Source organism: Polyergus mexicanus, unplaced genomic scaffold (genome assembly GCF_030449975.1).
Source record: "Polyergus mexicanus isolate NDT 795.1 unplaced genomic scaffold, iyPolMexi1.0 SCAF_140, whole genome shotgun sequence".
Lineage (NCBI taxonomy): Eukaryota > Metazoa > Arthropoda > Insecta > Hymenoptera > Formicidae > Polyergus > Polyergus mexicanus.
The window spans coordinates 1-12,660 of NW_027223460.1; the positions used below are offsets into that span (position 1 = coordinate 1).

The 12,660-nt window shown below is 27.8% G+C and overlaps 3 protein-coding genes across 4 annotated transcripts; 1 reads left to right on the forward strand and 2 right to left on the reverse strand.

Annotated features, from left to right (window-relative positions):
- Positions 1–1,382: 1,382 nt before the first annotated feature.
- Positions 1,383–4,605, reverse strand: Pabp2 (poly(A) binding protein nuclear 1). 2 transcript variants are annotated; one of them, XM_070315189.1, is made up of 7 exons: positions 4,517–4,605; positions 2,913–3,049; positions 2,693–2,807; positions 2,219–2,286; positions 1,876–2,117; positions 1,606–1,698; positions 1,383–1,460 (listed from the first exon to the last, which is right to left on the reverse strand). In XM_070315189.1, exons 2-7 carry the CDS (start codon positions 3,045–3,047, stop codon positions 1,427–1,429), a joined length of 687 nt encoding a protein of 228 aa, XP_070171290.1. In that variant the 5' UTR covers positions 3,048–3,049; positions 4,517–4,605; the 3' UTR covers positions 1,383–1,426. The 2 variants fall into 2 exon arrangements, with proteins under 2 accessions (XP_070171290.1, XP_070171289.1); XM_070315188.1 differs by having other exon boundaries at positions 4,479–4,590.
- A 2,715-nt stretch (positions 4,606–7,320) lies between these two features.
- LOC138944280 (magnesium-dependent phosphatase 1) lies at positions 7,321–8,834 on the forward strand. Its single transcript, XM_070315192.1, has 4 exons — positions 7,321–7,514; positions 7,662–7,719; positions 7,816–8,037; positions 8,111–8,834. The coding sequence occupies exons 1-4, from the start codon at positions 7,478–7,480 to the stop codon at positions 8,274–8,276; spliced, it is 483 nt and encodes a 160-aa protein (XP_070171293.1). The 5' UTR covers positions 7,321–7,477; the 3' UTR covers positions 8,277–8,834.
- Positions 8,447–10,652, reverse strand: LOC138944279 (uncharacterized). The gene is made up of 5 exons (XM_070315190.1): positions 10,355–10,652; positions 10,005–10,256; positions 9,548–9,810; positions 8,913–9,478; positions 8,447–8,750 (listed from the first exon to the last, which is right to left on the reverse strand). The coding sequence occupies exons 2-5, from the start codon at positions 10,202–10,204 to the stop codon at positions 8,511–8,513; spliced, it is 1,269 nt and encodes a 422-aa protein (XP_070171291.1). The 5' UTR covers positions 10,205–10,256; positions 10,355–10,652; the 3' UTR covers positions 8,447–8,510.
- Positions 10,653–12,660: the final 2,008 nt, after the last annotated feature.

The window sequence follows — 12,660 nt, forward strand, 5'->3', positions numbered from 1 at the left end:
AATATTAAGTATACGTATTTTTTTGTTAAATATTATAAAATATAATTATGTGAAGTATATATAAATTAAACAAAACGAAATAAAAAATTCTGTAAAAATGTTTCTGAGGACAGATACAAAAAATTGAATTCAGTTCATTAGAGAATTCACTAGTATAGTAATATTGAAGCTTTAACAAAAATTAATTGAACTACAATAGTGAATGATCGCTGTTCTACATCTGTATTTTTGTATGATGATTATTAAATCAAATATATATGAATAATTGTGCCCATCTTTGTCCAATCTTTTTTTTCTTTTGACATGATGTTTTTCTTTCACTCTTTTTTTTCCATCGTATCAGTTTTTTTTTCTGTGGACATATCATAAGAATTTACTTAAATATCTTAGCCGCTTTTCATTGAAATGCATGATGATATATATATTTGTAAGTTTTTTGTGTGAATTGTTAGGCAATTTTCTACAAAAACTTACAATTTGCAATATTACATCTCACAAGGCCATATTCTCAACCCACAAAGAGAGAGAGTATTAAACATATAAATAATATTTAATAAAAATATTTAATTGAAAATAGTAAAAAAATAATTTTTTTTTTCTTAATTAAAAAACTGCAGTACATATGCAATATAGAGAAATGGAGCAAAATAAAATATTACATTAATGCAAGATGTTATTTCACAATTTTGTATGTATTGTAATATTCTTCACTAGTATAAATTTTCATCATGGCCAAGTGTCAATATACTAATGTAAGTGTCAATGTACTAATGTATCTAGATATCGATCCAATTATTTTTAATGAATAAAACAAATAAATAATTGTTAACTTTTTTATGATTCTTTGTTTTATTGCACATACAAATTATCGAGCTTGATTATATAGATACATCAGGTTAATGTATTAAGAGTCAAGTAATAATTAGTACTTAATAATAATTTTGCCATCTATATTGCATTAAGGAGTGACCAGTAAATTATATTTTTCAATGTATTCTAATTTTTATTTGTTTACATTAGAATAATGTTGATAATCTATTAATATTGTTATTGCCGAATTATTACAATCCAAGTATGTCTGGTCCTTCCTTGAGTTATAACAAAATGCACGAAGTTAAGAAATTGTTCAAAGAAATGTTTTTTTTTTTAATATTCTTTGATAGTCTTTTTGTTTTCATATATTCTTTTTATTTAACTTTTTTTTTTTTAAAGCTATAAAATATTTAGCTACAATTAATCAGTACAAAATATGTAACGCAAGTTTTATTTTATTTTTTCATACTGAAACTCTTTCTTTGAACGATAAAGAATTATGATATAATACATATATATATATATATATATATATATATATATATATATAGATTAGAATAAAAACTTACCTTTTGACACTCTTGTAGAATAAGGTTGTCACACTTTAAAATGGTCAATATGGCATATAATAACCACGTCTGTAACTCCTACAAAAAAAAAAAGAACAAAATAATAGAATTTAATAAAATAGAACACAAGAAAACAAAATAAATTATTTAAAAAAAATAAAGATATATTGTAGAACTTGTTAATGTATTCATTAAAAGAAAATGAGTCAAAATTAATTATTACCTAGGCCGCCTTGTAGGTCTATATCCATAATATGCACTACCACGAATAATTCCTCTAGTCATACCTCGATAGCCTCTTGCACCTCTGGGACCCCTGATAAATATACAGACAATAAGATAGATATATATCACTCTACAGAAAAAATTTAAACAAATGTATAACTTTTTTATATATAAGATTATACTTCATATTTTTCTTTTTATAGTTTATAAAATTTATATATTATCTTATAATTATATATAATATATATTATATAAAACAGAGTATTACCTATTTGTCATAGAGAAACCAGGCTTATTTGTTCTTTTAGGCATTACTTTAATTTGACGACCTCTGAACATAGATTCGTCCATGGCCATTGCGGTTTGTACAGAATCGCGTTCGGCAAATTCAATGTAAGCAAAACCTTTGGGATGACCATCAAATTTATTACATAAAATTGTTACTCTGTTGACACTGCCACAGCCATGAAAATGTTGCTCTAACTCTTCTGCTGTAGCCCCATAATCAACCTGTATATATATAAATATTAATTGACAATATAAAAATGATATGTTTAACATGTATATTATGTTGCAGATTTTTTAAGAAGCATAAATTACATTTAACTTACATTGCCAACATAAATGGATCGATTATCAACTTCTACTTTTTCTTCCAATGACATATTTAATGGGCTTGCTAAAATTAAATACGTGATAAGAAAATAATATTATCATCAAATATAACTAAAAAAATGTAAAGTTATAAAAAATTAGATTTAGTTTAGTGATAGTTGTCGCCTGAAAATCGATAATTTAATCCTGGTTTATGCTATTCTAAAAACTGAAGTTATATATATATATATACACACATACATATATAATTTGAGTGTTAATATAATATCTGATTGTGATAAAAGAACAAAATCCATGAGAATATAAAACAATCTCATTGTAAAAAAATATAAAGAAACTGTTGTACACACTTTATCCCAACAAAAACAAAAATCCAAAAAGAGAATCTAAATCTGAACTAAAGTATGTGATAGTATGTAGTGTTCTATTCTTATATATGCTTCGTAGAAAATACAAATTTATAAACTTACTGATACCAGGTGGACTACCCATATTCATTTGTTTATCCACCTCAGATTGGAGTTGTTTCAATTTCTCTGCTTCTTCTTCCATTTCTCTTACTCGTGCTTTAATCGCCTCTAATTCCTAAGTTATAAACAATATTTCATAAGTAAAATAATTTTTGCATAAGAAAAATTTTATTATGATTATATACTGTTGTTCCCTAGTATAATGATAGCAATTACTTACTGGATCATCAATATTTGCTTCACTTAATTCACGTTTAACACCGTCACATTGCATAATAGCATCTCCATCTTGACCATTTTCAAGACCATCAAGACCATCAATATGGTCACTAGCCAAAAGATCTGATTCAGACATTTCTAAAATGAAACAATAAATGAAAATGTCTAGAGATTTGTAAGCAATACAGTATTATAATATTTAGTTGGATCAGTTAATGACATTCTTCAATATTGCCAAGTTTGTACATATTATATATTTGTAATATAAAAACTAGACAAAGAGTTAAAATATTTTCAAATAATAAATAAGAGAGTTGAAAGAGTATTTATAAATATTATGCATTATATTTATTGATTTATTATTAAATCAAATCTATATAAATTATACACATCATCAATTTAAACAAATTTGATTATTTATGTCTAATAACAAATGTTGAAATTATTTATTTATTACTCAAAAATAGAAAAGTTGAGCCAATTTTAATAAGAATAGATGAAACAATTTTAAAAGAGATCTTTCTGTTTTAATTATTTTCTTTCAAATAAATAACGTACATTTTTTAATAATAATTATAATAAATTATGATCCAAATTAAATTATATATTTCCAAATAATTGTAGTACAGATTATAAGTAAAAATAAAAACGATGCCAACAAAATATCAAAAGCAGAATACAAAAATACTCAGCAAAAGAATTGTGAATAGAACAATAATTAAGAGATGCATTCAGGCTATTGATAACAATAAAATAAGCGTAAATAAGATTTGCAGATGTTTCAAGCACATTTGTAGATATTAAAAGATATTTTAATCATTAATATTTTATAATAATAATTCTTATTAACAGAGATTTGTTATTATAGTATATAATAAAATAATTATATATAATTTCATTAAAAGTGCAATTTATTTTTTCTCAAAAATTGTTTCAAGCTATCGAGCACGATTTTGTTCTTATCAGATTCTGCTAGCTTCGTACTATGCGATTTAATTTAAAACATCAAGAACCATATATCAAGAAAGACAATTCGACTTTTTATTTTTTATCTTATATTAATAAAAGTTTCTATCAGTATAATATAAATAATTATGTTAATATTCTAGATATATGTAGAAAAATGCTTTATGGTTCAATATACTTGTTTCTATCTTTTATGACTTTTTGAAAGAAATTGCTTATCTCACTACATACATCTGAATTAATCTATAATTAGATTAAAACACAATAATCAGATCAAAACACATATAGACTTGCAAAATAAGGAAGCATAAAAGTTCAACATTTTCTTTAAAAATTGCAACAACGGAACAGTTCTTAGTCTAAGAACGAAATGAAAATTACAGCTGCTTCTAGCCTAATATATAAAAATGACCAAAGTAAATTAAAATGAGCCGTAGATTTTGCTTTAATTTAATGAGCAAATTTAATAAGAATTATGCGTGCATTGAACTAGCCTGATATGTGTCTACTCTGGAGGAATTGTGAAGAAATTATCGTACATTATAAACAGTTGATGATATATATTATTTACTACATTCACGAGGAATAATAAATAACATACGTGGTATATTCAATAGACGTTTGTGATATATATATTACCCAAGAATCGTTTTAAAGCGACTTGCACCGATACTCCTCACTTGACAAAGTCGGTAAACGAGGACAAACGAGAATAATCAAGAATGATGCGACGAATATGCGACTACACTATAGAAAGAGCAAATGCAACGATTAGTTGGACTTTAGGGTGATGTTACATTTATCTAGAAGTTCCCTATCCGACAACCAATCGTTACGTTCGATCATCTTGTTCATTATGGGTGCGTTCAAAAATTCTACTCGTGGGGTAAAGTAGGGTTTGACCGACCAATCAAGACAAAGAAATCTTTGCTTCTTTTATTCCGATTGGTTAAATGCTATTCTATCCTACGGGTAGGATTTCCGAACGCAACCAATAGTTGCATCTGTATATCCGCTCGTTCAAAGTTCCAATCGAAAACCGTTTTCTCGCATATTTTGCGTTGTTTCTTCTCGACGAATCGAAAATATAACTGATACACGTTCATCACAATAGGTATGCAATATACTATACTATTATTTTGTAATTAGTTAGTATATCGATTGATCTTTTCGTAATATTTGGATATAACGATGGATAAACAGTAAACTCGCCATTTTCGAATTTTGCAGCGCTTTTATTTATCCATATAACTCTAGAAAATCATCAATATAAAATATATTAAATGGAAAACGCATTTTAGTGAAAAAACAATTCTAAATTATTTCTCAAATTAATACCAGAATAGTAAATATAATTTTGAGATTTAGAAATATTATTTATATATGACTAAAAATTACACATAAAGCCTAATTTCACGTGTTTTTTTTTATATTTCTCTAGTTACAAATTCGTCATATTCGATTAGCCGATTCTAAAACAAATTTGCAGATATATCTTCAATTTTGCATTATTTCTACGTCTTGACATGAAATTTATGTTAGTATCAAAAATACATATAACGACTTATATAAAATTACTAAACAAATGTTTCCACTCGCATGATTGGTCAATGAGAATAAAGGGGATCTTTTCCTCTATGACCTGATTGGTCGATCAAGCGGTTCGATTTATGTCTAGTTTCAAGTGAAGTGAACTTTGCCACGAATATCGATTACGAAATTGCGATTCTCGAAGTAGTGCCAAGGAAGGACGGGGAGTCGAGACGGAATCGCGGTACGATAGATTCTTATCGTTCGGTATTTCTCGCGAGTGTTATCTAAAAACGAGTTTCAGCGCGCGGGAATTGATATTCAGCGCGAGTGTCTTTCGTAAAGTTGTCTCTCGACGCATTATGTAAATGTCGCGTGCAATCGTAATATCTTAATGTCGGGATCCTAATGTCTCAGTGTCAGTGGTTTGCCTCCGTACGTCCGTTAATTCAAATAAGTTCCGATCGAAAACCGTTTCCTCGAATATATTTCGCGTTATTTTCTCACGCCGAATTGAAAATACAACTGATGCGCGTTCATCGCAACAGGTACGCAATATAATATGCTATTGTTTTGTAATTAGTTAGTATATCGATTGATCTTTTCGTAATATTTGGATATAACGATGGATAAACAGTAAACTCGCCATTTTCGAATTTTGCAGCGCTTTTATTTATCCATATAATTCTAGAAAATCATCAATATAAAATATATTAAATGGAAAACGCATTTTAGTGAAAAAACAATTCTAAATTATTTCTCAAATTAATACCAGAATAGTAAATATAATTTTGAAATTTAGAAAGATTATTTATATATTACTAAAAATTACACATAAAGCCTAATTTCACGTGTTTTTTTTTATATTTCTCTAGTTACGAATTCGTCATATTCGATTAGCCGATTCTAAAACAAATTTGCAGATATATCTTCAATTTTGCATGTTATTTCTACGTCTTGACATGAAATTTATGTTAGTATCAAAAATACATATAACGACTTATATAAAATTACTAAACAAATGTTTCCACTCGCATGATTGGTCAATGAGAATAAAGGGGATCTTTTCCTCTATGACCTGATTGGTCGATCAAGCGGTTCGATTTATGTCTAGTTTCAAGTGAAGTGAACTTTGCCACGAATATCGATTACGAAATTGCGATTCTCGAAGTAGTGCCAAGGAAGGACGGGGAGTCGAGACGGAATCGCGGTACGATAGATTCTTATCGTTCGGTATTTCTCGCGAGTGTTATCTAAAAACGAGTTTCAGCGCGCGGGAATTGATATTCAGCGCGAGTGTCTTTCGTAAAGTTGTCTCTCGACGCAGTATGTAAATGTCGCGTGCAATCGTAATATCTTAATGTCGGGATCCTAATGTCTCAGTGTCAGTGGTTTGCCTCCGTACGTCCGTTAATTCAAATAAGTTCCGATCGAAAACCGTTTCCTCGAATATATTTCGCGTTATTTTCTCACGCCGAATTGAAAATACAACTGATGCACGTTCATCGCAACAGGTACGCAATATAATATACTATTGTTTTGTAATTAGTTATTATATCGATCGAAATTTTCTCAATATTTGGATATAACGATGGATTAACGGAAAGTTTGCCATTTTCAAACTTTCTTTGCAGCGCTTTTACTTACGCATATAATTCTATAAAAGTATTAATGTAATATAAAATATATCAAATAGAAAGCATTTTGGTTAAAAAACAATATCAAATTATCTCCTAAAATTAATACCAGAATAGTGAAAATTACACATTATCGTAAAAAATGGCATGTTTTTTTTATTTAAAAAAAGCCGTTTGTCGAGAATACTTTAAAAACTGTTTTACCAGAGTTACATTATTTTTGAAAAATTTGCATATTCACTAACTCCCTCTCGACAATGTTGCAGTATATATATATACAAACGTGTAGATAGTAAAGTAAAAGGTTATCCTGTAAATATTTTTATTTTTATTCATCTTCTTTAAGAAAGAAATATTTACGCGATATATTAGCAACAATCATTTTATTTTTGTTTAACTCTGCGCATGAAACTATAATTCCATCACCAAGAAAATGGAAAAGAAACCAAAAGTTATTGTCTTTGATTTAGGTACAGACAAAATTGTAAATGTTATAATTGAAACGTATAAGAAAAGTTTTCAATAACTTCGATTAGTATTTGTTTTCATTATATCTTGCTAAAATTATTTAGAATAATTTCTATAGATAAGTAGAAGAGAGAAATACTAATTTTCAGATTATACTTTGTGGCCATTTTGGGTTGACACTCATGTCACTCCTCCATTTAGAAGAGGGTTTGTACTTCTTTTCCTTTACATAAATAAAAAAAGTGCAGAAATAGTGTATTATTTCAATAATTTATTAGACTTAAAAGAAAAATGAAATTTTAGAACACAGAATAAAGTAGTAGATGCACACGGTCGTACAATAAAATATTATACCGATGTTCCTGATATATTAAAACTGTTATCAAAGGAAGGATATGAACTCGGTATAGCATCACGTACATCAGAAATAAAAGGTGCTAAACAATTATTAGATTTATTTGGTTGGAACAAATATTTCAAATATGTTGAAATATTTCCTGGTAGCAAAGTCACACATTTTTTAAAGTGAGTTCTGTTCTAAAACTCGTTTTGTTGTATAGTAGTATAAAATTGAGACTTAATCGAATATAATTTCCAGCATTCAAAAGAGCTCTCAAGTTGATTACAAAGATATGCTTTTTTTTGATGACGAGACCAGAAATATCATGGAGGTTGGTAAACTTGGAATACATGCCATATTAGTTAAAGATGGTGTAACTCATCGTGTTGTAAAAAATGCTCTACAATCATTTAGCAAACAATGAGAGTTCTTAAACTCTGCTATAAATTTATCTTAATAATTATATAATTTATAATATTAATATAATTTATTATGTATAAATTAGCTGTATCTTTCTTTGTAATAATATTTACAAAAGATTTATTGACAAAATTTCTATCTTGATGAAATTGTTTGATAATATACAAGTGTTAATTAAAAATCAACAAGAATAGATAGTACTAATTATTGTACAGATTTATCAATAGGACACAAATATTTAATCATTTATTCTGTGATAATATTCTACCGGACTTTTAATGATACCATTATCGATACTATCTTTACATAAAAGTCTCAAAAAAGCGCTGCAAAGAACTTCTGGACTTTTACTAGATATGTTACTTATAAGTTTGTCTGCTTCATCTTCAGTTAATGAAGTGTGTAAAAGATTTTTGAGCGTATCCGCATTAAAACCTTTGAAAGGACAACCACCTTCGTACATCGCACTAATACCACCCTGCAATATAGTTTCAATATAAAAAAAGAAGAATAGTTTTTTGAAAGAATAGTTCTATTTTTTTTTACTAAAAAGAAACTATTTCTGTTTCAATATATTTGGCAGCTTTACATATGTAAAGCTTTTGAGTTAGAAAAGATTTTATGAAATTTTTATACTTACACAAATTAAACTACAGTCAGGTGTCTTATAATTTCTTCGAGATCCTTCTAAACCATACATATGTCTAATGCTATATATGAATTTTTTTTCATTTGATTGCCAATTATGCAAACATACTGAAGAACAAGTATGTGGCTTGGAATATTCTTGCTTCCAAAATATGATTGAATCTTCTAATTCCATTCCAATTCCTTTTAGAAAAAGGCTATAGTATAAACGAGCATAATGACTAAGACGATGTCTGCTTCTTAACACAGAATGTAAATGTTGCATACATAAGGGAAATTTTTGTACTTTTGCATCTATGTTATCAATAGTTATGTTTCCATGAGTAGCATTTTTCTTAAAAAGATACGATTGAACTTTTTTATTTAAAATATGAAATCTAAGATCATGTTTTATGATTTGTAGTGCTTGTTTCCTCATGATATTCAGTTCATTCATTACATAATTACAAAATAATGATTGAAGTACTTTTTTCCAGTTTGAACAATATGTAATAACATTTCCATTTTTAATAATTAATTCTCTTTCTTTCACCAAATTTGGAATCAGTTCAAATCTTACTGAAAAAAAATAAAAGAAGTATTATTACATAAATTACATAGAAACAGTTTGTATATTATCGTACTCACTTTCATATTGAAAGTCAGTGCAATCATGACAATTTGATACTAGATGTTTAAAAATTAAAGGTTGCAAGTAGAATTTGCATAACTCAATCAGAGTTATTTCAGTTGCAGTCTTTTCATTTTTAAATATTTGCATTTTCCATATAATTTGTTTCAATAATCTGTGTAGTTGTCTAGCTAATATATTATCTAATCTATGTCTAAATAACAATGATTCTTTGGTTATCCAGTATAAATGTAAATCTGACGATGCACAAGCTAATAACCTAAAACAAAGATAGCAAATTATTAGAAACATGGATTTTATGATTATTTATAATTTATAATCAATTCTTTTAATATAAAGTTTTTATAGTATGTATATATATTATTTACTATTTTTTAAACATTTATTATATTTGTGAAGATTTTCTTTCTCCGTCTTTCTCTATAGAAATTATATTAAGTGATGTGTACTCACCGTAATACAAAATGTGCAATTTTATCATAAGCAGAATTTTCTAGTAAATATTCAAAGTTTCCATCAAATTTATTGGTAGATCCTTCATATAGATGTCGTAAATAATCTAATCTAGTCAGAATGCAATCTTCCAAAATATGAAAAGGTATCTCTCCATTTGGAGGTACAATATAAAACATGTCTATGTCTACATCAATCATGTCAGAAAATTTTAAAAATTATGTTATATATGGAAGATATATCTGTAAAAATCTGCAAAAAAAATATGTTGCAATCTTGATTACAAATCTAAATATTACAATAATTTTATATTTAGAAGAAAAAGATATATGTGTAGAACAGTACTCAACTTTTCATTTTTTTCTTTTTTGATAGATTTGATAGTTATTTCGTTTCGTATATTTATTATTAAATTTTATATATGTATAAATTCTTATTCAATTCTCACTTTACAATTATTTAACCTTGTCTATTCACACTTTTTTCGTATTTATTTTTTTGATTCATGTATAATATTCATAAGATTATTACTTCTCCGGTTCATCATAGACCAGATTTTTTCAACAATTTAATAGATATATGTCATAATGTCATTGATACACGAGACTTCATTCACATAAACATTGACTAAATATATAGTACGAAAGACTTGCTAGTCGCGTATGGGAGTTGCGTAGCTTGGAAATCTATCGTGATGCCCTCTTTCAACAGACATTATGCTAATGAAAGAAGTAGTGTGAACCACCGACAAGATAAATATATCTTGTACCAATGTAAACATTTCTGAATAATAAGAAGAGAAATACACGGAAACAAATAATATGGGAAAAATCTTTTTCTGATTATCTTATTTGCTTTTTAAAAGAAAAATTATTCTTGTATGCATGTATTTTAGTGCACGATTATTGATTATTGCGATAGGATCATATGCAATGTAAGGAGAGAGAGAGAGAGAGAGAGAGAGAGAGAGAGAGAGAGAGAGAGAGAGAGAGAGAGAGAGAGAGAGAGAATGTGTGTGTGGGTGTATAGATTGATAGGATATTTTCATGAAATAAGTAGTATAACTTTTCATTCCACTGTCCAATATAAATAGATTTTATCATTATGCTTTATGAATAATGGATAATAGAACTTACACGTGTCATGCTGGGTTTTTTTTTTTTTTTTTAGTGGGATACATGTGTGACTTATATAAAAAATGCATTTAAGTCTCTCTATGACGCACAATTGACAATTTTGATAGAATTTGTTCATACTATATACGCAGCGATTGATCGAATTGAATAAATTTCTGGCAAAGTTAAATGAAATTGATAATTTGTTTTCGAAGTTTGATTTTTTTATCTGATTGCATTAATTTATTCGATTGTATTAATAGACTATTGCATCTTTTCTCATTTATATTAAAGCGAGAATAATCAAAGAACAGCACACGTTCCATTTCGTGTCAAGGATACACTTTAATCGTTATAAAGTGCCATACATGACTAGTTAATTTCTAAATGTATATAGTGTATATATACATATATGTACATATACATATATGTATATATACATATATACATATACATATACATATATGTATATATACGTGTACACACACACACACACACACACGCATACACACGCGCGCGCGTGCGCGCGCGCGACTATTGAGTAACATGTATACTTTTATGATTTGTCCCTTAATTATCTTTATATTATACAAATAATTCCTAGATCGTTGTACATTGTTACGTTACCGATCCGCGCTTACACGCAAAATTTACTTACATCTCTTCGCGATTGCTGCCTTATACGACTAATTAAAATATATAGATATATTATAAATACTTGTATTTATATATATATATATTTTTTTTTCCCCCGTTTATATATAGTCTACTTAAATCGAGTTTGTTCAAGCTTTATTACTCATAGACAATCTGCTTGATATTTACAGAGATTAGATACAAAATTATAAACAGTTCTTAGTACAAAATAATTTTTTGACTATAACGATCAAGGTTCGATAGCGTAGAACAGGCATGGGCAATTCACTGTGGCCGATGGCTCAGTTTCGTTGTAGCTCTCATCTCTTATTAAAGATCGAATAATTTTGTCGATTTTAATTCAATCTCGACACACACTTTCGTTTATCGGGTAATTTTTAAGAAGGGAATGTTTGTTGATGCAAAAAAATATCATGAAAAATATGGCCGAGTCGAGTGATATGGCCGTGCGTTGCCCATACCTAGATAGAAGATATAACTAGATGAGCTCTTCCCAGTTTTCCCACGATTACCTGTAGACTCCTCGATATTCCAACATAGAGGTCAACAATCAGGTATATCGAAATAATATTTCTCATGTGTGTTTGCGTGAACGAAATATTCATACAATGATTGTATATTAATTTCATTGCCACGCGATCTTTAGCCGTAGTGATATTACTTTGTACGATGTAGTCATTGTGAAAATGTGAAATAATTTTCAAATTAAACATGACGGTCGTATACGATATACGAATACATGATATTAATCGTGATACTGCACGATATTAATATATCATTATTAATGGAATTACAATGTTCATTTTTGTCCTGAAAACACGATTATCGGATCATGCAAATTATCTCTCTTTCATGAATTGGCATATTGTTAGGCTATGATATAT